The 23253-nt window shown below is 38.4% G+C and overlaps 2 protein-coding genes across 4 annotated transcripts in view; one reads left to right on the top strand and one right to left on the bottom strand.

Annotated features, from left to right (window-relative positions):
• tg (thyroglobulin) overlaps window positions 1-23253 on the top strand; it is a 28093-nt gene that overhangs the window by 599 nt on the left and 4241 nt on the right. Inside the window, exons 4-41 of one of the 3 annotated variants that reach the window (XM_026264461.1) lie at window positions 61-249; window positions 427-586; window positions 1340-1446; window positions 1678-1821; window positions 2257-2439; window positions 2734-3756; window positions 4091-4687; window positions 4818-5051; window positions 5174-5311; window positions 5839-5916; window positions 6419-6519; window positions 6644-6764; window positions 7234-7437; window positions 7528-7731; window positions 7915-8060; window positions 8951-9107; window positions 9275-9439; window positions 9764-9913; window positions 10061-10225; window positions 11949-12071; window positions 12177-12292; window positions 12408-12513; window positions 13022-13219; window positions 13414-13584; window positions 13895-13981; window positions 14113-14196; window positions 14361-14498; window positions 14640-14813; window positions 15491-15602; window positions 15686-15756; window positions 15907-16050; window positions 16171-16236; window positions 16375-16509; window positions 16955-17119; window positions 17207-17414; window positions 17548-17635; window positions 17962-18100; window positions 19226-19422. In XM_026264461.1, coding sequence (XP_026120246.1) covers window positions 61-249; window positions 427-586; window positions 1340-1446; window positions 1678-1821; window positions 2257-2439; window positions 2734-3756; window positions 4091-4687; window positions 4818-5051; window positions 5174-5311; window positions 5839-5916; window positions 6419-6519; window positions 6644-6764; window positions 7234-7437; window positions 7528-7731; window positions 7915-8060; window positions 8951-9107; window positions 9275-9439; window positions 9764-9913; window positions 10061-10225; window positions 11949-12071; window positions 12177-12292; window positions 12408-12513; window positions 13022-13219; window positions 13414-13584; window positions 13895-13981; window positions 14113-14196; window positions 14361-14498; window positions 14640-14813; window positions 15491-15602; window positions 15686-15756; window positions 15907-16050; window positions 16171-16236; window positions 16375-16509; window positions 16955-17119; window positions 17207-17414; window positions 17548-17635; window positions 17962-18100; window positions 19226-19422 — 6788 coding nt within the window. Of the gene's footprint in view, window positions 1-60; window positions 250-426; window positions 587-1339; window positions 1447-1677; window positions 1822-2256; window positions 2440-2733; window positions 3757-4090; window positions 4688-4817; window positions 5052-5173; window positions 5312-5838; window positions 5917-6418; window positions 6520-6643; window positions 6765-7233; window positions 7438-7527; window positions 7732-7914; window positions 8061-8950; window positions 9108-9274; window positions 9440-9763; window positions 9914-10060; window positions 10226-11948; window positions 12072-12176; window positions 12293-12407; window positions 12514-13021; window positions 13220-13413; window positions 13585-13894; window positions 13982-14112; window positions 14197-14360; window positions 14499-14639; window positions 14814-15490; window positions 15603-15685; window positions 15799-15906; window positions 16051-16170; window positions 16237-16374; window positions 16510-16954; window positions 17120-17206; window positions 17415-17547; window positions 17636-17961; window positions 18101-19225; window positions 19423-23253 lie in introns of all 3 variants that reach the window. The other 2 variants (XM_026264460.1, XM_026264459.1) reach the window with 2 other exon arrangements.
• Window positions 19083-23230, bottom strand: LOC113099596 (src-like-adapter). Its single transcript, XM_026264462.1, has 7 exons — window positions 22599-23230; window positions 21876-21975; window positions 21227-21313; window positions 21027-21124; window positions 20668-20799; window positions 20394-20517; window positions 19083-19958 (listed from the first exon to the last, which is right to left on the bottom strand). The coding sequence occupies exons 1-7, from the start codon at window positions 22675-22677 to the stop codon at window positions 19745-19747; spliced, it is 834 nt and encodes a 277-aa protein (XP_026120247.1). The 5' UTR covers window positions 22678-23230; the 3' UTR covers window positions 19083-19744.

Raw genomic sequence — 23253 nt, 5'->3', positions numbered from 1 at the left:
CAAAAAGTTGCTTTACTAACATTTTTGATCAGTGAAACGCATCCTGTCCCTTCTCTATAGGTTTAACCTCATGCCAGCTCCAGAGACAGCAGGCTCTGCAAACTGAAGGCATCACCCTGGTGCCAGCATGTCTGGACTCCGGTGAGTTCGAGCCGGTGCAGTGTGATGCATCCCGTGGACAGTGCTGGTGCGTGGACCAAGAAGGTATGGAGATCTATGGAACCAGGCAAAACGGAAACCCCTCAAAGTGTAAGTGCATTTACTAAGTGTAGTATTAATTTGATTCCCTGGATGCACTGGTCTCTGAAAAAGCAAGAAGCATACCTGCTTAGATTTGTTTTAATAGCTATGAATCTTAGATTTCTGGATGACACAGAAATAGATATTCTGCTCTGCTGTATTATGCGTCTTAACCCTTGACCTCAGGTCCTGGTACTTGTGAGGTGAGACAGCGGCGACTCCTTCATGGAATCGGAGAACCCTCTCCCCCTCAGTGCTCAGATGATGGGGGCTTCTTACCTGTGCAGTGCAAGCTTGTCAACACTACTGACAGAATGATATTTGATCTCTTACACACATTTAACAGGTGAGACATGGGGTTTGCTGTTCAAAAGTTAGAGGTTGGTAAAATTTAATTTGAGCCAAACTACAGTACAACTGCTACTTTGTGAAATATTATTATGATTTAATATTGCAGAATATATTTTAAAATGTAATTTATTACTGTGATGTGATATATATATAATTTTTTTTTTTTCAGGATTCTTTTGAATGGAAAGTTCAAAAGTACAGCATATAAAAAGCTTCTATTAAATTTTAAATGTCTTTATTGCCTTTTTATCATTTGAACGTGTCTTTGCCAAATTAAAATATTATTTTATATATATATATATATATATATATATGTATGTATGTATGTATGTGTGTGTGTGTGTGTGTGTGTGTGTATATATATATATATATATATATACACACACACACACACACACACACACACACACACACATAAAGAAATTTTATATATATATATATACACACACACACACACACACATAAAGAAATTACTGACCCAAAACTTTTTAAAGGTAGTGTATATTATTCTGTAATAGGAAAACTGAAAATTGCTAAATAAAGGTTATTTTCTCATTTAAAGTTCAATATATTAAATGAATTAATAGAGATTCTCTTCCAAAACCTTACGCTACAATTCTGTATCTGGAATAGCAGTCCAAGCAGTACATAATTAACCACCAGATAGCAGTATTGTGTCTGAAAGAAGAAGCATGTACAACGGTTTTTCCTGATCTGCATTTAATTGAAATTTCTTTTACTTTAACAGAGACCCAGAGGTTTTCCAGACATTCAGTGCTTTCAGGAAGGCCTACCCAGATCTTTCTAGTTATTGTTTCTGTGCAGACAGTCGTGGAAGAGAGATGCCCAGCACAGGTGATACACACCTATTCAGTTACATTCAGGTTAAAGAACGGGACCTAAAAGCTTGTAGGTTTAAACACTGCAAAGAGTGAACCATAAACTATCACCATTGCAAACTGTTCCCTTTTTTGCCCTTGCAGAACACTGAACATCTGTTTGAGTTGTCGTTAGTTTTCCCTGTTCAAGTTGTGACATTTTGTGTGCTGTTAAAAAAATGAATTGTTTTGAGTTTGGTCTGTGTAGGTGTGGAGTTGCTGTTGGATGAGGTGTACGACACAGCGTTTTCAGACCAGACTGCAGGAAGTACATTTGCGCAGTCAAACATGTACAGGATCCTACAGCGTCGCTACCTTGCGGTCCAGCTGGCCGTGAGCGGGAGATTTAGATGTATGCAGCATTTCAATGAAAAGCAAGCCACTATAATGATGTCATATACTGCAAATCATTGTTTTTGCCTTGTTTTCCGGTTAAAATTTCTAAGTATTCCTAAGAATATACATTTTGGTTTTCAAATACATTTAAGATGCATTAAGTTTATTTTTCTCAAATAATTTTAAACATAGTTTTCCCTTAATTTGCCTGGGGAAAAAAAATACTAAATAAATATATACATATAAAATTTGTATTTATATTTTGCTATCTCCTCATCCACCACCTAATATGTACTAATAAATAATTGTTTCCTGTACATGTAAAGATAGAATTTGGGAAAAAAAATAGAAGTTGTTGTTGCAGTGCAGGACTAAAATCTATGCTCCAGCATTTACTTGATACATCCGTACAATGATATAGGTGCTGACCCAACTTTTGTTCTTCTCAAAGGTCCCACCCCATGTGAGAGTGAACGGGCCGCAGCTACTCGGGCAGGCAATGGCTTTGTACCCTCCTGCACTGATAACGGAGCATATGTTTCAACCCAGTGTCAGTTAGGTGGACAGTGTTGGTGTGTGGATGCCGATGGCAAAGAGATCTTTGGCACACGCCAGTATGGAGTCCCAAATTGTAGTGAGTTTGGCCTTTGTGTGTATTTAATTGAATTTTCATTATGTTCCATGATGCCTCTTCAGCATGTTTGGTAACAGCAAATCTGATATGACTGATATTAATCAGTAACAGAAGTAATATCCAAGTAGTTAGAAAGTACATTGAAATATATCTTTGAACATATTGCAAACTAATCATGTTCATGGTGCTTTTAACTGTGCAATTTATTCTTTAGTCATTGTGATCTTAAGCTTGTCTGAGTGGTTCAGAATGGAGTTTGTGCACTGACTAATGTTGTGGTTCTTGTTTGTTTAGGCACGGGAGTGAAGGACTGTCTGTCTGAGAGGAGACAAGCCCTCTCCAGGCTTTTTTATGGCCCAGCTGGAGACTTGTTCTCCATTTCCAAAGACACCCTCTCTTTCCCTGGTACTTGCAGTCCTGAATTCCAGGAGCTTTTGGCAAACTCTGGTCTTCTTCAGTCGTTGCCAGAGTTGGAGCGTCCAAAGGTCGGAGACATCTTATCAGAGGTCCTCCAAGGGATGTTTCCCTCTGGGGCTCTTGCCCTGAAAGCTCTTGCTCATACCACAAATCCCAAGAGACTCCAGGAGAATCTCTTTGGAGGAAAATTCCTAAAGAACGCTGGCAATTTCAACTTCAGCAGCACTGTTGGAAACAGTGGTACTTTGAATTTCAGTCAAGTTTTCAGGCAAGTTGGTCTGATGCAAGCTGTGACCGACTTGATGCAGTTGGCCAAGACAGTTACAGATGACTCTGCCAGTCTTAAACTAGACCAAGAGATTTCTGATGCATTTGGTCGTTCGGTGAACCTGAAAAACAATCAAGATATGATTAAACTTGTTTCAATGGCTCTTGAGAATGAGCAATTTCTAACTGTCCTTCGAGAAGCAATCAAACAGTTGAAGGCAAAAGAAAGCAGCCAGTTGGGTCAACTGTTTCATGCCATTTTTCAGAAATCAGATGTTTGCAAGTCTGTGACTTCAACCTCAACTCTGTATGTGCCCCAGTGCTTAGAGGATGGACGGTACCAGGAAGTTCAATGCCAGGACTCAGAGTGTTGGTGTGTGGACTCTCGCGGTCTGGAAATAACAGGTTCTCGGATCACTGGGTCCAGACCGAGATGCTCATCCCAGTGTGAGAAAGAACGTCAGATGGCGATTGCAGTCAAAGCCAGCAGTTCTGCAGGATCTGAGGTCTTCATTCCTAAATGTGAGACTGATGGTGCTTATGTTGCACTTCAGTGCCTTGGCAAAAGTTGTTTCTGCGTGGACCGTTCTGGAACAAAACTCAGCATTCAGAGTTCAGGAAGCTCTGTTCAATGTGAGTCTTAATGCTAAACACAAATTATTAATTACAGAAGATCATTCCTGTATTCATGCATTTAATTCAGTGATCTGGCACATATGTAATAAACAACTGGCCAAACATATCAATTATGCATTATAAAGGCTTTATTATATTGTTTTTTTCTTATTTCTATAATGAGCAACTACAGAAACCGGAAATGCAGAATGTAATCCTATTAACTGTGATTATTCAAGTCTGAAATGTAAAAGTTAGATTATGACTTTTTTATATGTTTTGTTATGATTTAAATGATTAAGTTAAGTCATATACTCATTGTATATCATGTTTTATTAATATTCCTCTTTAGGTCCAACAAGCTGCCAGGCAACAGCGACCCAACAATTCTTGTCCACAGTCCACTCTGTTTTCTCTGATACATCTTCTATAACCCAGCTTTCTGAAGTGTACATCCCTCGTTGTGCCAGTGATGGCAGCTGGCATCAGATCCAGTGTGATGGACCTCCAGAACAAGCAACTGAGTTCTACCGTGAGTGGGTTCGGATCATAAATTCCGGACAAGACTTGCCAGTTTCAGAAGTTCTGGGAATTCTGCGAGCCTTTGCAAGAAACACAGAAGCAATGGCTTCATTCAGAGTCTTTGTATCTGAATTGTTCAAAGCTGGGCAACACCGCGTGTTCCCCATCTTGGCAAGATTTGGGAAGTTCTCTGATGTTCCATCTGACATTTTAGATGGGAACAGCAAGGCCATTTATGGACCATCAGTTTTTCTGAATCCGTTATCATTATGGAGACTGATCAGAGGAGAGGATGCCGGTTATCCAGGCCCACTATCAGATTTCAGTCTTCCTCTTGGGAGCTTTCACCTGCGTCAGTGCTGGTGCGTTAACCCTCAAGGAGACATGCTAGCAGATAGCAAGGCTCCTGTTGGACAAATCCCCAAATGTGAGTTATACACTATAGCAATTTGTGTATGTAGTCCCATTACTATCAAATCTGCAACATCTTTTCAAATATATTTTTTTAGAATTTATTTAAATCATCTTCCTAAGATCTCTTTTGTGTGTCTCTTCAGGTCCAGGTCCATGCTCTATGGTTCAAAACCAGGTCTCTGAGTTCCTGAAGCAGGCTGAAGAGCTCATCTCCGCTTCAAACGACTCTCATGTGCCTGTGGGTTATGGTTTTCTCCTGGCTGAGAGTGTCTATCTGAGCCCTGAGGAGCTGGAGCAGATGCGCACCTCAAAGATCCCCGTCACTCAGACTCTGCTGAGCAACACCAACTCTGCGCTGAGACTCGCAGCTCATTCCAGTACAGTCTATTGTTTAATCGGTCTCAAAATAAAAAAATTCAGAAGTATAGCAGTGTTCAAAAGTCTGAGACAAAATCTGAATGCCTTCACTAAGACTTAATTTGTTTTCACTTCACGACAGCCCTACATTTCTACTGGCAGAGCAGACTGATGGCCGATGACAAAGACAGACAGAGTTTAATCCTGGGATACCAGCCTTACATCCCACAGTGTGATGCTTATGGTCAGTGGCTGCCCAATCAGTGCTACCAAAGCACAGGTGAGACTATACTATTTGATCATGATCACAATATTTCATGTGAAAGGCTTAACACAAACTGCACTTACAGTAAATGTAAATTACTCCTGTGATGGCCAAGCTGAATTTACAGCAGTCATTACTTCAGTCTTCTGTGTCATATGTCTCTTCAGAAATCATGCTGCCCAAGAAAATTTTGAAAACAATTGTGCAACAGTTGTGCTGCTTAATATTTTAGCGGAAACTGTGATTAATTCTTTGTAGAAAGAACATACGTTTTCTTTTATTTTTTAAACAATCTGTAAGCCTTCACTGTCACCTTTGATTCATTGCATCCTTGCTGAATAAAATCATACATTTCTTATAAATAATAATCTTACTGATGACAAGTTTTTGAATGGTGGTGTATATTTTGGTAATATTTTAATTTACTGCATTGTGGCTGAAGAACAGTATTAATTTCTTTAAAATGAATCTTCGTGACATCACAAAATGTATTTGCAGTTAATTTTCTCCTAAGTTTGTTTTCGCTCTGTTTGATATCACAGGTTACTGCTGGTGTGTTGATGAGGAGGGAAGATACATCACTGACTCTCTGATGTTTCGTTCTGCACCCTCTCGGCAGTGTGAGAGTATCTCTAAACATTTTAATAATCAAAGTACCGTATTTTTTGGACTATAAGTTGCACCTAAGTATAAGTCACATCAGTCCAAAAATACGCCATGATGAGGAAAAAAACATATATAAGTCGCACTGGACTATAAGTCACATTTCTTTAGAACCAAGAACCAAAAGAAAAGATTACCGTCTACAGCCACAAGAGGGTGCTCTATGTTTTCAGTGTAGACTACATGAGAAGTGAGCAGCATAGAGCGCCCCCTCGTGGCTGTAGACGGTAATGTTTTCTCTCGGTTCATTTCTCTTGAGCCATGTCAAATTAATTTTGATAAATAAGTCGCACCTGACTGTAAGTCGCAGGACCAGTCAAACTATGAAAAAACTATGTGCGACTTATAGTCCGGAAAATACGGTAGTTATTCTTACTGCTTGTTCTGTTGTTTGTGTTTTAACTTCTTGATTGTGAATAAATATGTAAGCTGATTTGTAAAAATAAAATGGTCCCCCAGGTCAAACTATGTGCCAAAGGATTCAAAGTAACTTCCTGCTCTCTGATTGGACGCAAACAAGCTCTAATATCACTTACACATACAGCCCATCATGTGAGGAGGTGAGGCTTTCTTTCTGCACTATTTGGATTGTATTGTACATACAAAAGACATGCTATGGTAACCACTGAAGGTTTAAATTTCATATTTGTCTGTCTCGTTGTGTGTTTGCATGCATATCTGTAGGACGGTGAGTTTTCGGTACTCCAAAAACCCGGTACTGTCCGTTTACAGGGGTTGTGCGTAAGTCCTATAACCGGACAAGTCATCCAACCTGCCATCACCAGTCCTTCTGGAGAACTGCAATGTAATTGTTTCAACCATTCATCTGTACAGTGTGATTTATTACCGCATGTTCTTGGATCAACAACCTCATTTGATCAAATAATATATTGTCAATCGATCACAAGCCTGTCCCTGCCCCTGCTATTTTTGAATTCATATAACATTTTAATTCAGCTTGTCCAAAAGTATTTTTAAATGGGAATCCGTAATTAAATTTTGTAAAAAAAAAATCACAATATTACTATTTTTACTGTATTTTTGATTGAATAAATAGTGCCTTGGTGAGAATAAGATAATTTTAGTAAATATAAATGAACCGCTGATAATCTCATCACATGGGGACATTATTCAAAAGTTGAGAATTTTTGCCCGATCTCAGAAGATATCTGAATGGTTGATAGTAATTTTGTTCCAGCATCAATATTCAGTACCATGTAAAGAAGAGAGGCATTGAAAAAATTGTCATGTCAGACCCATGTTGTGTGTTGTAGGTCCAGGTTGGTGTTCTCTACAGAAAACTCTGGCATTGCATAGAGAGATCGGTGTGGGCTATGAGCCTCAGTGTGTGCAGGACGGGCAGAGATTCTCACCCCTGCAGTGTGACCTGTCCTACTGTTGGTGTGTTTCTCAAAGCGGTAAGGAACTGCCAGCGACATTCACCAACCGCAGCACAGGACAAACCCCAGCCTGCGACAGTAAGTAAATTAGGTCACATTTTGCATTTATCTAAAGTTGTGCCATATGCTTGTGGCAACATGATTTCCCTTATTTGTTTCTCTTTTCAGTTCCTGAATGCCCCCTTCCATTTGAAGATATTTCCCATGGTGCTGTTCTGTGTAGCACTGTGATTGTTGCGGGTCAGCAGACGCAGCGATGTGAGCTGTTCTGTGACCAAGGTTATGTCAACACCCTTCCTGTCACCAGCTTCCTGTGTGATCCCCAGGGGAAAAACTGGCTTGATGATGCTCCACAGTCCTATGCCTGCCAAAGTAAAGGCCACACACACACACACACACACACACACAAACACACACAGTCCTATTTACCTGTTGAAACACACACAGATTGTTGCAGTATGTCCTTAAGAGATCTGTCTTTCTATGAAATCTTATTGCTCTAATTACTCTTTATCTGTTTGTACTGAGCAACTGAGTGTCTGTGATGTCCATCAGAGCCTCAGGGTTTGCAGACAGTGCAGGTGTCCGTACAGCTGAAGCTGTCCCTGGCTGAGGGTCAGCAGAGTTGCAACAGCCAGAGTTTTGAATTTCAGGCTGCTTTGCTGCGAGACATGAGAGCTACAGGCCTCTGCAGCCTACAGGTACAGTCCAGTCTGTTAAGTTACAAGGATTCTTTTGATGGGTATTGATGCACAGTTTTGATGTGCATAATGGTTCCTTTGTGAGGAATCCACTTCCCACATTTTTCCCAGTTTTATTACATATGTCCATGAATAAAACTTTTGTGAAGGAAAGAAAAAAGAAGCAGCAGCACAATATTATAAAGACAACATGTTTTAAAATCAAATAAAGGGCTTTAATTTTTTTTCATTTTACTAAAGAGAAAGCAAATTGTTCCAATGTATTCTTAAAATATTTATATTGTATTTAGTTGGCAATACCTATATCTTTAATATCTTTTTATCTATCCAGAAATGTGTATAATATTAAGTGTTTAAATGTGTAATATGTAAAAATAATTTAAACCATGGTTGTTAATAGAATAAAATGTTTATTTTTATTTTTATGATTTGCTTAAAAATATGTATTTAATGTCTTAAGTTAGATTTGACCGCCCTAAAAATGTAATTTTGTAAAAACCTTTGCAAGTGAACACAAACTTTTCTGTGTGAACGCAAACTCCCATCTTTTTTTTTTTTTCTCACCATGTTCTTTTTGATGCTATGTAAGGGATCACTGAATCCCAATTTGAAAACCCTGTACAGGATTAATACAGCAATTTTCCCGCTAATATAATTTTAGATTGATAAAAAAACAAGAGGAAAAATTGTCATTAGTCTGCAAGAGTCATATTTAATATGTAGATGTTGTTGGCTTGCAGGACAGCATTACAACACTTTTATTAAAAAGACATTCAGAAAGCAAGGGCTTTTATTCACATATGCTTTTTCTTAGTTGAAATGTCTTGATATGTTGCATCAATGCATGTCTGTTTAATTTGCTTGCTTGTTTGTGTCTTCATATGTGTTAGCTGACCTCATCTGGCCAGACCAGCTCTGTTGCAGTCTGTGACGAGTCATCTGTGTCTCTTGAGTGTTTGAATGATAAGGAAGTCACTGCACACATCACCTTTAGGGCCAGACTCTCCGACCTGCCAATAACATCTCTCCCTGATCTCCATGACATTGGTGTGAACCGCTTTATTGCACCTTATTTAGTCCATTTCTGTACACATAACCATATTTGATATCTTAAATCAGATGCATTTAATTTCACACTGGCATTACTCTGAATTAATAATGTTTATTATTCCATCTGCTTTCTTTCGAAATAAATGCATGCGTTTATTTTTCAGATGTGGCACTTAGCGAGGAGAGGTTGTTAAATGGCGTGGAGGAGTTAATCCAAAGTGGGTCATACCGGTCAATCTTCCTCTATGAGCGTTCTCTCGCTCTTTCTATTCCTCCCTCATTTAGCTGCACGGATGGCTATAAGCAGCTCCCACAATCCACCGGGTGTGGTAGGTTGGCTTCTGTACTTGTGTACAACAAAGCAAAATGTCTTTACTAGTGTTTCTGAATATGCACCTATAAAGTTTTCTATAACCAATGCATATTTTAGCTTACTGGAATAAAAAAAAGTGGTGTGCAAAATGTGTAAAGGTACTTGTTAAGGTGTTTGCAAGATTTCTAACTGCATACAACTTTCCCTCCTCCTCTGTTATTAATCCTTGTTCTGTATTTGTCAAACTTTCTCCTCTTTTCCCCCACTTGACACCACCATTACCCAAACTTAATCACTCTGTTCCCTGTGTGTTTGTGTTTTTATCCTCTCTCACACGCAGTGGTGTGTCCAGCTGGTTCTTTTTCTAGTGGCGGTGTGTGCACTTTGTGTCCCCGTGATACATTTCAAGTGGAAGAAGGTCAGGCCTTCTGTTCTCCCTGCCCCTCGGGAACGTCCACTGTGGCCCAGGGAGCCTTCAGTGCTTCTCACTGTGAGTACAGGCCAAGAGTAGCAGGTCTAGATGGCTGCAGTTATACATGGCAGATCTTTCAAAATGTAGATCACAGGCTTCAGAGGCAAATTCTTTTTTTCATGGTTTAAAGTCTTGTTTTCATTTTTGTCCTTTTGATATCTTAAGGTCTTACTGAGTGCCAGCAGAGTAAACGGAGTTGTACAAAGAAAGGGGAGTTCCTGTCAGCCCAGAAGGATCCCATGTCTGGCAGATGGTTTTGTGTCTCTTCACAGGGGGAGGAACTTTCTTGGACATCTTCTGATGATCCAGTGACTGTTGAAGAGTGCAAAGGTATGTGTTACAGTCAGTGTTAGGGAGGAACTAAGTAAAAATAGTGATGCTACTAACTTTTACATTTTAAATAGTGTGAGAGTTATTTGCAGTTGGGGCAGTCGTGGCCTAATTGTTAGAGAGTTGAACTTGTAACCCAAAGGTGGGTTACATGGGTTTGAGGATCAGTTCCAGCAGGGATTATAGGTGGGAGGAGTGAATGCCACAACTGAGATTTGAGGCACCAAACCTCCAATTGCTCACTGCTCCAGGTGTGTGTGTGTGTGTGTGTGTGTGTGTGTCTTCACTACTCACTGCTTTGTGTGTACACTTGGGATAAATGATGAGATAAATGCAGAGCACAAATTCAGAGTATGGGACACCACATACGTCACAACACTTAAATGTAGTGGAACTTTTCCAGTAACGCAGCTTTTTAAAACGAGAAGGTGCAAAGTGAAAAATCATACTGTCACTTGATTCATCAGACTCATATTCAGTATTTGGGTGTTTATTTTAGTGACTTGATTTGTTCAGAGAGTCTGTCAAAAAATGATTTATTATTTAAAGCATGCATAAATGAAAAACTCCCCTTATGTATTTTATAAATGCATGTTATTGATCTCACTGGCTACGTATACATGCACCCAAATAATCAGTTTGTAATCGGATTGAAAAACGTTCATATATACACTTTAATCGATCCGATTGAGCTCGATCCGAATGAAATTTCGATCGGGTTGAAGGGGGTGGTTTATTCCTCTTCTAATACGATTGAGCGTGCATGTTGACACTTGATCGAATTGAACCATGAAACTGAAAGGACTGCGCATGTGCAATAACGCAGAAATAACGTATGACGCACGGAACGTCTTCCTTTTGAATAAAGTGTTGTATAAATGCGTGTCCTGTCATTATAAAACTCTCATTACACTCTGAAACTGTGAAGTTGAGCAGGACAGCCTTGTTTTTGATACTCATCCACAGACAACCCGTTTTGGGCATGGGCATTTTTTTCTCGCATGATAAATATGAGCAGCACAGCGGTTTTTATGTTTATTTATCCATAAAGGTGTATATAATAATTCTGCTGTTAAAAACAAATAAAGAAACCATGTAGGAGAATGGTTATGTGCAAACAGTGAGAAACTCAATATTATCTATGTCACTTTCACTTTTCACTTTCACTATTTGAGCAGTGTGCGCATGTCTAAAAAAAAAAATCCAATTTGAAGCTTGTGACATATAAACGCGCACAATAACCGGATCACTTTTACCGTTCATGTACACTACAATCAGATTCGTCAATCGTAATGAATTCAGTCTGATTGAACCAAAAAGTGTGCCTGTAAACATAGCCATTGTGAGTGATTCATCCATGAATTTGTTTAATTATTTTAAAAGTTTTTGACCTCTTTATTTAAACAAAATATCATAATTCGATCTTCTGGAGAAACCTGTTCTCTTTGGTCACATATGCTGAACTTCTCCAATCATTTGGTCCACTTAAACCCTGTCCCTTTCTTACAGTTGTCTGCAGTTTTGCTTTTAAAACTGCTTCCATTCAATCAATAGAACCAAGTCCCCCTAGTGAGCTACAATTCGAATGTACCTTCCACAAGCCTTGCTAAAGTATCAGTTCAACGGTGCTTATAAATGGGCAAATCTTTATCAATATGAAAGGACAAACAATATCTGACTTAATGTATGTATGCTCAGTATATCATTCTTTGTGTGTCTGCAGTAATGGAAAAGTTTGCGGTGGTTGCCTCTTCCTCCCTGCTGCTTAAATCTGAGAGTGCTGAAATACTGAGCTCTGAGTCTTCAACCCAGCCAAAGGAGAAACAGCTCAGGAAGTGTGTGCTTGGTGAGTTACACTGTTATATATTGCAGTTGTGCACCTGTACTTGAATTAGCCAGATGTACACTCAGACTTTTAATAACTAATGTTGATCACATCCCTCTCTGTTAGATTGTGCCCTGGAAGATTCATGCCAACATCTGGCTATTTTCAGGGATAAAGAGAAAACTTTCTGTGAACTGTATAGCACAAGTGTGGATAATGTTGAATGCAGGACCTCTGAACAAGTATGAAGGATATTTAAGTGTTATAATTTGGCATTGAGTCTTTTTTTTTTTTGGTCTAGTGAAAAGTGTCATGATTATTGCTAAAAAGAGTCTTGTGGTTTGTTTGGCATTGCAGAGCAAAGGGTTTTTGGGAAATGATGGTGCGGAAATGTTCCAAACTCTCAACTGTGTTCTGAAAATAAAAGCAGATGAACCTGGTCTGATTGTGCTGAGAAAGAAAGGTAAGATTATCAGATAAATCATTAAATCCCAAATGTTCTCGGTTTGGTTAGTTATTGTGAGTCACCTGGACCCCTTATTGGTTACACATAGCAATAAAACGTGGCGATGCATACAATATCATGAGAGTTTGAGTTTGTCTGAATAGAGAATTAACTTTTCTAAAAGGGAAAGAGCATATTACAATAAAATATTATCAAGATACATAATTGAACTCCAGTCCCAAAGATTCATTTGTGGTTTGTAAGTAATGATTTTAACAAAGTGGTTTAGTCATCTGTGGACACAAGAATAAAGCAAATTGTAATAAAAACATTCCTGAAACTTGTTCTTTTATGAGATGAATGACTTGATATTTTTTGACTTCTCTCAGGAACAGATTTCCCAGTGTCTGGTTATTTTTGGGTGGCCCAAAAGCATTTAGATGCACTTGCGTTTCTTGCCCATGATTTAAATAACATCTCTTCTTCTTCCTTTCTCTTTTACTCTCCACTCTTCATCTTCTGAAAGGTCATGAATTCAGCACAGCAGGCCCGAAGAGTTTTGAGAAGCTGAGTTTCCGTAAGACCGGTTCTGGAGTGTATCGGACACTTGTGTTTGATGCGCATGGAACTACTCTGGCTGACGTCCATCGCTTCTGCGTCAACTCTTGCAGTCGTGAGAGCTGCTGTGATGGATTCATCCTTAACCAGAATGTCCTCGATGGAGGTCAGAGGCACTTTCACTCATTACAAGCAAATGTAGCAATCACTACAATACAAAATAAGTCGTGTCATGCTTATTCAAACTGGGGAGGGCACGTGGCCACACATTTCTTTGACTATGTCTTTTGACAATCTTTTTAGCTGTATGTATCACATCTGTGTTTAATGTTGTTAAATGGCTTGTTTCGTGTCGTGCAGGCTCTATCATGTGTGGGCTCCTGAGCGCTCCTTCAGTGCTGCAGTGCAGTGAGGCAGACTGGGATGCGAGGGGCGTGGCCTCCTCCAGCCGCATCTGTGGTGCTGGTATCCAATACAGCAAACAACTGAAACGTTTCACTTTCAACTTTGGCGGACAGAACTTTACCATCAGTATGAATCTTTGTATACGTACACACTCCAGATTTCATAACAAGCAGTTTTAGACTGTGCACAAATATGTTTAAATGTTGTCTAGAACTTGCACAACTTGGTTCAGCGGTTATTTGACCTTTATCAAATGTTTAGTTTCCAGTGGTTGCTCTGTATTGCTTCATTCTGGTGTTTTTTTCCCCCTCTTGGTACCCGTGTTATAAACTCAAACATTTAGAGATTTTACACTCTCTGACTGATTTTGAAATTCAATTGTATGTCTTATATACAGTATGATGGGCATTGTAATGGAAATTAACATTTCTTGTAGATGATGCAGCCTTACCGGCATCCAGCAAAAATAAAACAGGCTACCAGGAAACTCTCTTTAGCTTCCAACGTATCTACCTTTGGAAAGGTTTGGAAATAGTCTGCATGCCACTAATAAACCATTTTAAAAGCCTGTCATAAACAAAAGCATATATTTAAAGGAATTATGATCTAGCTTTTATTCTTGTATAGTCTAATGGTTATAATTTACATCTTCAGAGTCTGATATGAACACGCGTCCGAAAACTCCCTCGGCTTGCATTGGATCAGCTGTTTTAGAAGATTCCAAAAGTACACTTTCTGGTATGAATGAATGAAATAAAGCCAAACTAGTTTTACAAATATATATGTACTTGTTAAAGCATTTTTTGTGCTTAAAAGTAAATTGCACTTTTTCAAATTAAATTGTAAAATATATATTTAAATGTTATTTTTTTTCTTTCTAAATTGATCTTCTGTCCATTTAGACTCAATAAAGGAGATATTTGGTGTTCTGGAGGACAGTGATGTACAAGTCGACCCAGAGAGGGAACTTCCCAGTCAGCTTTACTGGATCTTTAAACACCAATACACTTTCCAGGAGGCACAGCTGTGGTGCCTGAAACGTAAGATGCAATAGCCTCATGAGAAGCTATTTGCTTACACCTAAATACAGTACTTACTAGTACTGTATTTAGTACTTACATGTCTGTGCAGTGCAAGAATCTTTCACATTCTGATCTGTGAATATGGGATTTGGGTTTCAGGCTGCGGAGAAGAACAACTCTGTCACGTATCCGACATTCGTGATGAAGGCCCTCTGTATTTTGCATGTGCATTGTATCCTGACACGCGTGTATGTGGGGCGTATGACAAACCTCTCAGGCAGGCGTGCAGTTTAGTGATGACACAGAGACCTCAGAATGCATACCAGAAGAACGGTGAGTCATTTATACACAAAAAGGCCATGCTTTCACTACAATTAAGTGATGATTTAATTTATGATTCAAAAGTATGGTTATTTTAATTATTTAGTTCCATTGCATTTGAAATAATGAAAACACAATAACTCAAAAGTTATTTTGTTGTCATACCCCATTCCTCAGATAATCACATATACTGTACACTATATATTATACTATATTGGACAAATGCAGATTCATGACTGTGGTCTATGGTAAAGTCTGATGTCTTGATATTTCACAGCTGCTAAATGCTTCTGCTGCTGTCAAAAGTGCCAATCTTATCTGTTGACATCTCAGAAATTGTTGTTTCATGACCCCTTAAGTGTGAAATCTAATGGAAATCCCACCAGCCAAAATTCAGATCGTTCTCACACTCACTCATTTAAAATTCACATGAAGTTACACACAATGGTATCACATTTTGTAGCAATTTAGTGATTTTCTACTAGCATTTATGCGATCCATGCTACTAAAGCTACTAAGCTTTTTTTCACTTTTAGCAGATATAATGATCTAGAATTTACAATAAAAGTGTGCCCAAAAGCACACTTGGAAGTTTGTATTTGTATAAATGTTCCACTGTCTTTTTACCAACCTATTGCGCCAAAGAGCTTTTGATCAAGTTCTGACATCACTTTCTTTCCCTCGTGCAGTTTCTCTTTTAGGAAGTGTGAAGAGTTTCTACGGTCGTGTTCCTTTTAAGAAGATGGTGTCCTACTCTGTACGCAGTCGAGTCAGTCTGTCCAGTAAATCTATTACAGAAGGGTGAGTGGAAAACCAACAAATTTGTTTCCATCTCAGTTTATTTGTTTCCTCCATGCATAATGCCGTTTTAATTTTTTGAGCAGGTTTTTTGAGTGTGAGAGGCGATGTGATGAAGATCCATGCTGCCGTGGCATAGGATATGTCCGAGATTCAGGTGTACCTAGTACGCAAGAACCTTTTCACTCAGACGAGTCTCGTAATACACAACTCATCTTGGTTCACATTCACTCAAAGCATATGTATGTGATGTGTGATCTGTTGAATGAAGCCACTCACAGTTGGTCTCTGTTTTGCGTTTGTACAGGATCAGATGTGTTGTGTCTAACTCTGAATAGTCTGGGTATCCAGACGTGTGGTGAGAATGACGATACTAACTGGAGGATTCAGGACTGCTCTCCATCCAAAGTGCAGACTGAAGTCTATCCCTTCGGCTGGTATGAAAAGCCAGGTATATCTGAAATCCATGTGCCTTTTCGAACTCTGTGTATTTCAATAAATGGAGAATTCCCATTATGTGACTTTTTGAAGTATAAATGACTCTCAACATCAGATTTGTTTATCTCTGTAGTAAACCAATGGATAAAGAATCCCAGTGTGTGTCCACCATTTAGTCTCCGCTCTCCCTCAAAGAACGGTAAGAGTCTCTTAAATAAATAATACCTTACTGTTTCCTAACAAATGTATTATTTTGTATTACTAGATAGTAATTTAATTCAGTCATTTATGTAATTTTCACACTTCATTCTTGATTTTATTGCTTCTTTGCAAGCAGCTGATTTGAAGAACTGGAAGCAATTGGACGCCAGCTCTGTCAAGGTGGATTCATCTGTATCAGCTTTTGACATCGTCCACATAAGCAGAGATATAGCAGACGATCTGGATAAAGTCAGAGACTGGTGTCTATCTGGTAATGTTTCTAACTTTGTTGTGGTTTTTGTTTTTTTTACTCAGAACTTTTACAGGAAGCTGATGTGTTCGATCCACACGTTACATGCTGAACACAGAGCAATTTGATGTAGCAACATGCAGTTTGCTTTCGATCTGAATAAATATTGCATTTCTTATGCTCACCAAAGCTGCATATGTTTAATCAAAAATACAGTATAAAGAGTATTATTTTGAGATATTGTCACAATTTAAAATATCGGTTCTATTTGAATGTGTTTTAAAATGTGATTTATTCCCGTGATAGAAAGGCTGAAATAATATACAATCCATTCATAAATAATATTAATTACATTTTAAGTGAATTAGTAATAATAATAAGAATAACATATTTAGTTTTTTGCAATTTACAGTACAGATAGTATGTGGTTATCCTTGTCTTCTGATAACTTTTTGCTCTTCTGTAGCCTGTGAGGAGAGTGAGTCCTGTTCAGCTGTGTCTGTTGATAGCAGAGAGTCAGCCATGAGATGTGTGATGTATCCAGACACACACACCTGCCTTTCTACAACCAGCGGCCAGCGCTGCTTCCTAGTCACCAAAGAGCCTGCTCGGGCGGTTTACGTCAGGACAGGTGGCACCACAAAACATTCTTCAGTTTATTCAGAGCGTCTGATCTCTTTCACCCCGACAACACAGATGTCCAAACATTTCTTTATAGGTTTACGACCAGAGTTGACTTCTGTTTCCATTCCTGATCACGGGACACTTCTCGGAGAGAGCGAGGTGAAACCCATAACTGGCTCAGATAGCAAGCGTGTAACCTATTTCCTGGGTGTCCCTTACGCTCGTCCACCAGTCGGAGAGCTCCGCTTCAGCCCTCCGCTGCCAGCTGACTGGACCGGTACCTGGAATGCCACGTTTTCTCGGTGGGCAACTGTATTTGCAGAATGTGAATTAACATACGTGTATCCCATAAAGTTGACTGGCTGGCTTACTGCAGAATTAGTAAAGTCACTTTTCCGGAGTGTGATCTGGTTTGTTTTATCATAACTGTTTTAGATCCAGCTGTCTTCAACCTGGTGATCCCGGTGACTCCACCTCCAGTGAAGACTGTCTGTACCTCAATGTGTTTGTTGCTAGTAGTGTGGTAAGACCCACATGAGCTCAAAACAAGCATAGATACATATATAAATAAATAAATAAATTATTTTATTTATATATACATGTACACTACTATTCAGATGTTTCCAGTCGGTAAAATATATATATATTTTTTTACTGGCCCCAGATTTCTGAACAATATAATAAATACACTAATGTAATGTTACAACTAACTTTGTTCTTTTTTCTCAGTTCTCATTCTCACGGGCTTTTGCGTATGTTAATACTGCTTTCATAAACCACTGTATCTGCTGACGGTGGTGTAAATGCTGTTATTGGTATTCATAGTACACTTTTTCTGTTTTGCCACAGGGAAAGAACTCTCCGGTTCTGGTGTTCTTCCACAACTCTGGATCGGGTCTCTTAGATGGGTCTTACCTCGCTGCTGTTGGCAACATAATTGTAGTGACAGCCAGTTTCAGGGTGGCCGCTTTCGGTTTCCTCAGTGCAGGTTCCCAAAAACACACAAACACATATAAACATGAAAGTGTTCATATATACAACTTGATATAATGACTCTAACCAGCCCCACAAATGTCTTCTATTTTAAATATATTTTAAATGTAATGGCAAATCTAAACTTTCTGTAGCCACTACTCCAGTCTTCAGAGTCACACGATCCTTCAGAAATCTTTCTCATACGCTGATTTGCTGCTGAAGGAAGAATTCTTATTATCAAAGTTGAAAGCAGTTGAGCTGCTTAATGTTTTTGTGGAAACCGTGAAACATAGTTTTCTGGATTCTGTGATGAAAAGAAAGTTCAAAGTTCACCTTTAAACAGTTTAATGCATCCTTGCTTAATAAAATAAAATACTGTAAGTCGCATTGGATAAAAGCATCTGCTAAATGCATAAATAAATTAAATGAAAAAAAAAATAATAATAAAATACATTTTGGTTTCAGGACCAGTTCTCACTATTAACTAGTTGCATATTACTAGCATACTGGTTGTTTATTAGTACTTACACAGCAGGTATTAATCCTTTATTCTGCATGACCATATTTTTTTATTATATATCCTACACTAGAATTAAACTGTGTCCTGGAAGCTCTGTCGGGTTAGAACGAAATGACATTTTGCAAAAATGTGATACTTTATTCCATAAAATGGAATTCCAAAAAGAAAAAAAAAAGGAATGGATATGGTTATGGAATATAGTTATGTAATGTTCATGTGAGAAGTTCCATTCCCCACAGTAGTTGTTAAAATATTCAGATTCTTTTCTCCTACTTAAGTATGAAAAGGAGGCCTTTGAGTGGTCTGCCAGGATGAGCTTTCATTTTCCAGCCAAAAACAACACACAGTGAAAGCTGTGCAGAAGTGTGACTGGCTTCCTTACATTTCTTGAATTGTTTGTGACAATGGTATTTCCCAGCCAAACCTCTGTGGAGGTGTGAATACGTTATTAAACATAAAAAATATATATTTATTTCTTGATTTTTCAGTCATTTATTTCGAATCTTCTTGCATCACAGCTTTCAGAATCAGAATGAGCTTTATTGCCATTTAATATATGTGTGGAAAACACATTTGGATATGCCTGATGGTGAATTGAATTCTGTTGAATCTGTGTAGATTCCAGTGCTCTGCCGGGGAATTATGGGTTGCAGGACCAGGCAGCTGCTCTGGGATGGGTTCAGAAGAACATTGCTCTTTTCGGAGGAGACCCCACTAAAGTCACTGTAGGGGCAGAGAGAAACGGTGCCGACATTGCGAGTCTTCATCTTACCTCACCGTCAGCTTCATCACTTTTCCGCCGAGCTTTACTAATGGTAAGAACAGAACTCTTAAGTCCCACTGCTGGTGACATTACACAACTGTTTTATGTCACATGTCTGTAGTCACATTTGCAGAAAGAGCAACGTTCGCCAGTCTAAAAATAATGATACAAGGTTGCACAAGCGTCTTAAAACATTCAGCCTCAAAGTTTCGTAAGCCTAGGTTTAAATAAACACATGCTTTGCTTGAGGAACTGTTTTAAATGTTTCAGATGATTCTCTGACAAAAAGTCTGTCTATTTCCAGTCCACACACAATGCCTTTATATATCCTTCGATCAGCTTTTGAGCTCCTGGAACGAATCAGCTGGGATTTATCAAAGCACCTCCTCATAGTTGTCTTCCACAGTAGCCAAACTGTCAAGCTGGTGGTTTTGTGTCATGTAGACAGACCTCCACCTCTTCTTCACGCTAAATCTCTTTTTCTCTGGCTTCTCTTGCTGTCCCAGCAAAGACAGGTAGGAAGAGACACTGTTCTGAACCCCATAGCTGACCCCTGAAGGGCTTGTGCTCTGTTGGACGAGCTCCGAGCTGAGCAAGGAAAAGTGCATTAGTATTATAGATGTTGTCTGAAAATACTTTTTAAAAAAATGCTTTCGTGTTCATATGATAGTTCAAACACTTATCAAATAAATTAATTTCAGTTTTGGTGGAGAAACAAAAAGCAAAATTGTTAAATATACACTACCATTCAATAGGTCAATAGGTTTTTCTCCCCAAATAAATTAAAACTTTTATTCAGTAAAAAATTAAATGCTGTTCATTAGAACTTTTGATTCATAACTCATCAACAGTAAATTTGAATCACTTTCACAATATAACAGTTTCTGCTGTGTTTTGGTCCATAAATGCAGCTTTGGTGAGCATAGATGACTACTTTCAAAAACATGAAAATATTACTGACCCTATACATTTGAGCGGTAGTGTAGGGAACAAAATTTGAGTGGCTGTTATTGATTGTATTACCTGTTCACTGCTCTCCAGTCAAAAGCTTTTCTCTCCTTAGGTGTTTTTGTGATCTTACTCAGGGGTGTTTCACAGGCGGTCAGGCATGGGCCAGTTAGAACACAGCACAGTCCATCTGCTATATCTGAACCAGAGCAAGAGGGAAAAATCTGCATCAAACCGATAAAACTGCTTGTTTTTTGGTTTACCAGAGTAGTGTTTTTTTTCTATTATTATTATTTAGTAGTAATAGTCATTTTTTATTTGTTTTTATTTTTGTTTTGTTTTTATTTACCAGAATAGTGGTTGACCAGATCTTCCAGACATTGAAATGTGAGACGTGGAGAGATGAAGTACCAGTTGTTTGGCATTCGAACTATTCGATAATGCTTAATTTTTCTGTGGCGCACAGATAAGGTGTACATACCTACAAAAATGCAAGCAACATGATTGTAACATCAGCCATATTACTGTATAAACCAACAGATTATTTAGAAGACCCTTAAATTGGCCTATTTATAAAACTCTGTCTGTCAGACAATTTTAAGTGGGCGGTTGTCATCCAGAATAGGCTGAAATATGGACCAGAACTGAAGCTCTGGCTGTTTGGCAATAGTCTAAAGTATAATGTTCCTTTTAAATGTGTATTCTGACCTTTTGTGCTCTCTCTGATCAGAAATGACCCCACTCGGTTTCCTGGGAGTTGCAGCAGTTCCTCAGCTTTTGGTCTGGTCACAGTTTCAAACAGCCAGCTGAGACCGGCAAGAATGTTTCCATTAACACTTAGAGAGCATTAAATAACTAGTGGAATCTAAATGAGAAGTAGCTAGTTTAGTTGGCGAGTCAGAACCTACCCATGGTAGACTTTTGTGGCGTGACAGTGTGGTATATAGTTCACTTCCTTAGTGTTGACCGAGTAGACCTTCCACCAGTACCCTTCCCTGAAAGAAAGGGAGACTTAATGCATGTGTAAAAATGCATGTGGACAGTGTGTACTTTTAAAGTTTATAATGATCAAAAACCAACATATTTCTATTTCGTGAAAAGCAGTTTTCTGTATACGTTAAACAGCAGAAGTTAACACGGCTTCAAGGATTCGAGCCCGGTTGTGCATTCACACATTACACCCAACAACTGTCAATGTTAATGAGGGCAAATATAGTTTAATAACATACTAACACTTCAATCATACAAACTCTCTCTCTATATTTATATATTTAGATGTTTCTAGAATGGCAATGAAAACTAATGACTGCTGAGAATTAAGCTTACGATCACATGAAGAAATTACATTTTTAATTATATTAATATAAATATAAAGGTATTTCAAATTGTAATAATATTTCACAAAATTGCTGGGGTTTTTTGTGTTTTCGAAGGAAGGAGGAAAGAAAAAAACCTATTTGTTGTAGCATATCTTGAGTAATCTTGTAAGCCATAACAGCATACTGTTAGCATACAGTGTTAAAAACTATTCTAGAAATATGTGATGATAATACTTACTCCGACACTATTTTCAGCCAATCTCCCGTTCGAAATATAGGCTCGCAGATATCAGGAGGAGGGTAGTTATCCAACACTACTGCTGTGTCATTCTCATCCACTAAAACAGAAAATATATATATATATATGTTCATAATGTTTATGTATGTTAGTTGTTTTTTATGTCAAAGATAACTTAGCTCTTTGGTTCTTGCGAATGAAACAAACCTGTATATTTGCGCAGTTGTATTAGGAAGTCATTTAGTATTAATTATTACTACTTAAGTTGCAATGCTAGGAAGTACTTCGAATATATTCCTTAAGCCTTTGAGCTAGCATTTTAACTTGATCATTTAATTCAAGAATGATGACTAAAAAGAAAAACAAACTTCCTTGTTTGTTACTATTAAGTCAAGGGTGTTACAAGCCAGTGTTGTGCGCTTGTGTCCAATTTTAGAGATTTCACGTTTTTTTTAGGTCGAACTCTAAATTAATTTGTTTTTGCCAGAATGGAGAAGTTCCGCTTATTCTATCGAATATTATTTCATTTCAAGGACAAACCACAGCTAACACTGCACATTATGTGTACACGGAGAACCGACATATGCTTAAGTATTAATACAGTTTGAGTCTCTTCACACACCACAACATCTGTAAATGATTGAAACGATGTGCCATCAGCCTACAATAACTCGGAACGTCACTTGAAACCAGTCACTTGAACAGAGCTCAGCATTTTCGTACCTCTTGGTGGAAGGTCTTCATTAGTACGAGCTTGTTTGAAATCCTCCAGGGTTCTTTGGCCGGCCAGAGTGGCTCCCATTGTCGGGTCTATTCCTACAAATTTACCACATCCAATCAGCCATCAGATGTCTTTCCAAACCCAGACAATCTCCCTTTCTTAAAGATTCTGTTATTGTTCTGTTGTACAACTTCCCACTGATGAGAGTATAAGGGCATGGCCTGAGTAAACGGGGAAGCTGTGTGTCTCACCACACTTTCCACTTCACAATAAGCAAAAATAGGAAGTGCTGAAATGAAACGGCTTTATAATCGCATGCAAATTAATTCAGGAATGCTCTATATATGGAAGAAATGCACAGCTTCTGGTAAACAGGTGTATAAATAGCAGTGGTATGCAAAGAAAACCACTCATGGTTTTGTGATTTTATGTTTTGAAATGTTTTGGAACCATAATAGATTAATATAAAATGTGTTCGTCTCCTTGACATTTGAGTCTTACAGCTCTAAATTCTCTCTCAATTCTCAAACGGAGTAACAAGTGTCTTGAAAGTAAAAAAACAAACGAATAAAAAAACACAATAAATGAGGTCTAGATGAAAATACTTCATCATGGTTCGGAAAAGGATCCCTTTTAAGTGGTCATATGCAGTGTTTA

The sequence above is a fragment of the Carassius auratus genome, unplaced genomic scaffold (genome assembly GCF_003368295.1).
Source record: "Carassius auratus strain Wakin unplaced genomic scaffold, ASM336829v1 scaf_tig00216980, whole genome shotgun sequence".
NCBI lineage: Eukaryota > Metazoa > Chordata > Actinopteri > Cypriniformes > Cyprinidae > Carassius > Carassius auratus.
Note: the sequence above shows the minus strand (reverse complement) of the source record. Positions and strands in the feature narration are given on the sequence as shown.